The sequence below is a fragment of the Aplysia californica genome, unplaced genomic scaffold (assembly GCF_000002075.1).
Source record: "Aplysia californica isolate F4 #8 unplaced genomic scaffold, AplCal3.0 scaffold00856, whole genome shotgun sequence".
NCBI lineage: Eukaryota > Metazoa > Mollusca > Gastropoda > Aplysiida > Aplysiidae > Aplysia > Aplysia californica.
Genome location: NW_004798126.1, coordinates 115,795 through 120,320, shown reverse-complemented (window position 1 = coordinate 120,320; position 4,526 = coordinate 115,795). Strand labels below are relative to the sequence as shown.

The window sequence follows — 4,526 nt, the reverse complement described above, 5'->3', positions numbered from 1 at the left end:
TATTTTGGAGGATGCCACTGATAGATCCTATTTTGTTTTGTTTCCCTCTGATGTTTATGTATGTCTGTGTGACCCTTTATCTGAAAATGGTTAAAATACCCAAGTTCTCAAATGTGAGACTAAAACTGATACTATAGCATCCATCCCTCAAGGACATTTCATGAGACAAAATAATATAGATCTATAGCTTCCAGCTGGGTAGGGAAAATATTGATTCGGATTTTCAAGGACTGGTTTTTTAATTTAAAAATTTTTTTTTTTTTTTTTCCTTTTTAAATTAATTATCAACTCATCGCTGGCCACATTCATTATTAATTACTGAACTGGGTCTGCTCTCTTCTTGCAAGCGAGACTGACACTGCTCGCAGGCTGGATCTGGCCAGAGGGCCATAGTTTGCCCATGTCCGATGACAGCAGTGTCAAATGGGTTGTAAAAGACATACCACAACAGTTTTGATTCTCTAGTCCCCAGTGGTTGGTGGGTGCTCGGGGGTGGTTTGCTCCTTTTTTCCTATCTCACATCTATCTTCTTGATCTCTCCTTGTTCTTTTATTTGTGGTCGTTGCTCTCTTGTAATATCTTTGGCACTTATTGTGTTGCAAGTGCTGTAAAATTCTAACTAAAACTAACACTGAAACTGCTCACAGGCCGGATCTGGCCTGTGAATCGTAGTTTGCCCATGCGTGATGAGTTGTAAAACATGTACAACTACAGTTTCCACTCTCCTATGTGGATGGTTGGTGGGTGCTCTAGTGTGATCTGCTCCTTCTTTCCAATGGCACATTTATCTCCCTTACCTCTCCTCCTCATTTTTTTGGTATTGGTTACTTTCTTGTAACACCTCTAATCTTCTGCATTTACATGACCTTATTGTGTTGCAAGTGCCATAAAACACTAACTAAAACCAACAATTCTGTGATCCCCAGTGTTTGGCTCTCTGGACATGTCGCGGGCTAACTCGATGACCACGTCCGGCCAGTGCCGCCTGGCTCCCATGATCCTCTGCATCCTGGACTCGTGCCAGCTCTATGACTACCTGGTCAAGTCCTTGTTTCACCTGCATTCTAGTGAGTTTTTCCCTCTCTTTGTTTTCTTCTTTCAAGTCATGTCACAATTGTTTTTTGATGTTGTTGTTTTTAAATTAAGTCATGGTCGCAATTTTGTTTGGGTTTGTTTTGTTTTTAAAAAAATTTGTTGTGGTTTTTTTCTAGTCATGTTACAGTCTTGTTGCTGTTGTTGTCGTTGTTATTTCTTGTCTCTAGTCATGTTACAGTCTTGTTGTTGCTGTTGTTGTCGTCGTTATTTCTTGTCTCTAGTCATGTTGTTGTTGTCGTTGTTATTTCTTGTCTCTAGTCATGTTGTTGTTGTCGTTGTTATTTCTTGTCTCTAGTCATGTTTTTGTTGTCGTTGTTATTTCTTGTCTCTAGTCATGCTGTTGTTGTTGTCTGATGTTTCTTTTCTATCATGTGATGTCATAATGTTGTTGTTATTGTTTGATGTTTCTTTTCTATCATGTGATGTCATAATGTTGTTGTTTGATGTTTCTTTTCTATCATGTGATGTCATAATGTTGTTGTTATTGTTTGATGTTTCTTTTCTATCATGTCATGTCATAATGTTGTTGTTATTGTTTGATGTTTCTTTTCTATCATGTGATGTCATAATGTTGTTGTTGTTGTTTGATGTTTCTTTTCTGTCATGTCATGTCATAATGTTGTTGTTTGATGTTTCTTTTCTATCATGTGATGTCATAATGTTGTTGTTGTTGTTTGATGTTTCTTTTCTATCATGTCATGTCATAATGTTGTTGTTATTGTTTGTTTTTTCTGTCATGTCATAATGCTGTTGTTGTCAGTTGTGGGTTTTTTTCATCTTCAAGTCATGAATGTCACAATTTTTGGGTAAGCTCGACAATGTTGGTAAAGATTGAAACGTAACAAAAAATGTCCTCTGTGAGTTCTACTTTTTGCATGATTGTGTGCTATTATATTCCTGCCATAAGAAGTTGTAGGTAAAATAGTTTGAAGAAAAAAACAACATCTTAACACTGGCGGTATGGATCAGAGAGTGGTGAATGATTTACTTTGTCAGTGCTTGCCTTGCCAACCTGGGAGAGCTGGTGGTTACCAGATGCTCAGGTGTGGTTTGCTTATTCTTTGCTATCAAACATCTATCGTCCTTATCTCTCCTTTTTTTGTGTATGTGTTTGTTACATTAGTTACTCTCTTGTAAAACCTCTAATCTTCGGCACGTATATGATCTTATTGTTGCAAGTGCAGTGAAACTTTTTACTAAAACTAAAGCCCTCATTACCAAAACTTAGTTCTAAAATTAACAGGCACTGTTGCACGACTTGGGGCTGTGAGGAGGATTTTACTTTCATATTTAATGAATATATATGTGTGTGTATGTTTGCATAAATACACACGCACATACATATACATCTATATGTAGTATGTAGTGCTGTTGCATGACTGGCATGTCTGTATATCGGTGATGTACTAACGATTGACTCCACCCCCCCGCAGTGTCTGGCTCGGGTAAGTAGATCTCTCGTCAGAGTGGTGGACAGAGGGATGAGGGACACACACACATACACACACACAGCGCGCGCTCACGCACACGCTCACACAAACACATACACTAACATACTCACACTCACATATACACACACATACATTCGCTCACATACACACACACATACACTCGAACACAGACACTTTCAAACACACACGCACACACACTCACGTACGTGCGCACACAGACACTTTCAAACACACACATACATACGCACCAGGTTACGGAGTACTCAGCAACCAGAGTTACGGGCTGTGAAGTTTAATTAACTTACGGAGCACATCATGTCCCTCAATTTGAGCTGAATTAAAGGGGGGAGGGGGGGGCGGAGGTGCCATACACACTCAATTAAAGGGGGACTGATGCTTTGTCCTACATCTATGGGTAATGACGTGGTCCTTGGAGTGCAGGCTTTGCAGCAAAGTTGTTATAGTATACATTGTCGCTGTTGTGAGCAATCCACTTTAGTCTAAATTTGGGAACATTTTCGATTTTAACAGCCTACCTAAGCTCTACCAAAGATGCACCTTTTTAACATCACCTAATGCAGTTAAATGCTAAGGCTGACGAATTTCTCACTTTTCATGATTCCTGATAGGAACGATACAAGAAAAAAAACTATTTTTAAAGATTGTTTTTGTCACTGGTGTAAAAGTTTCCAAATGTACCTAAGTCCGATTCTTGCAACTCCGACGACATGTAGTTATAGAAAGCGAAGAACGGTAACCATGACAGTTGGCAGTCTAGAAGTATAAGTCTATGCACAGCCCTTAACTTTGTTGGTGAGGTTTCTGGTACTGTTGTAAGTCGCCAAACCTGGCTTCTGTCGTAGAGCAATATTACTGTGCAGAAGTACGCCATGTGGGTTGCGACTCACACAGATAATACGTACATGTGCTTTTTCCCCCTTTGACTTTTGTTTCCCCGGGCCTAAGGGAGTTGTAAATGTGATTTTGTTTTTTGAGAATAATAAAAGCTGATGATAATGGCTTGATAAGGAGGGTTATTTGGAGGATGTCACTGGTTGGTCCCACTTCTTTACCTCTCTTTGGTTCTTTCTGTCAGTGTGTCTCACTAGCTCCAACACTTTTGCACCATTCTGGTGTATGATGTCTTTTTTTTTTCTCTATCGAAATTTCTTCTTCTTAAGAAATGGGCACACTGTTACTTCACTTGATATCATGCTGGATTATGAAACAGATGTCCCTGGTTTGAATCCCCAGTGGGGTGTTCTGAACTTTGTTTTTTGGGGGGAGTTTTTAAGGCTCCTTCCTATCGGAGATGGACTTTAAATTGGGAGGTCCCATTTTTTAAATAACCTTACCAAGTTGAAAGGGGCATCATAGTTTCGCAAATTAAAACAGAAATAAATGATTAAGTCATTAATTAAAGGGAAAAAAATTAATAGCTAATGTTGATTTTGATTAACTTGTGTCACATATCTATGTACTTGCTTTTGTGATTTGGGGCGGAGATCTCTTTCTTGTTTCAAATTCCCCTTGAGGTTTTTCGTTTTGGTAACCCTGTTTATGATTATGTTCCTGAGGGATGGGATCGATGTTCAGTGATTTGTAGAATGGCATGACTCTGTCACTAATGTACCAGGGAGCTGGCTTCTTTTTGTTTGGTTCCCTCTTTTATTTTTCAAAATATTTTCTTCTTCGGTAATCGTCGCAAAGTGGCCATCACTTGATAGTGGTAAATTAATAGTTCATGTTTTTATGCCCTCATTTATACCACATCTTAGATCTTTTAGGAGGGGGGCTGCTTCGACTTGCCTGTCAGGAAATACTTTAGATCACAGCACACAGATGGAGATAATGTGATACTATAATAGATGTAGCGTGCATAGAACATTCTGTAGAGCGTGGATGTGTGGTGCATAAATGCAATTACCATTATTATTTTTGTTGGTGTTATTATTATTATTATTATTATTATTTTTTAAA

At 38.7% G+C, this 4,526-nt stretch overlaps 1 protein-coding gene across 1 annotated transcript in view; it reads left to right on the top strand.

Moving 5' to 3' along the window:
* LOC101858070 (huntingtin-interacting protein 1) overlaps window positions 1-4,526 on the top strand; it is a gene marked incomplete in the record, with an annotated part of 68,606 nt that overhangs the window by 31,877 nt on the left and 32,203 nt on the right. Inside the window, 1 exon segment of the mRNA XM_013089008.2 lies at window positions 927-1,067. Coding sequence (XP_012944462.1) covers window positions 927-1,067 — 141 coding nt within the window.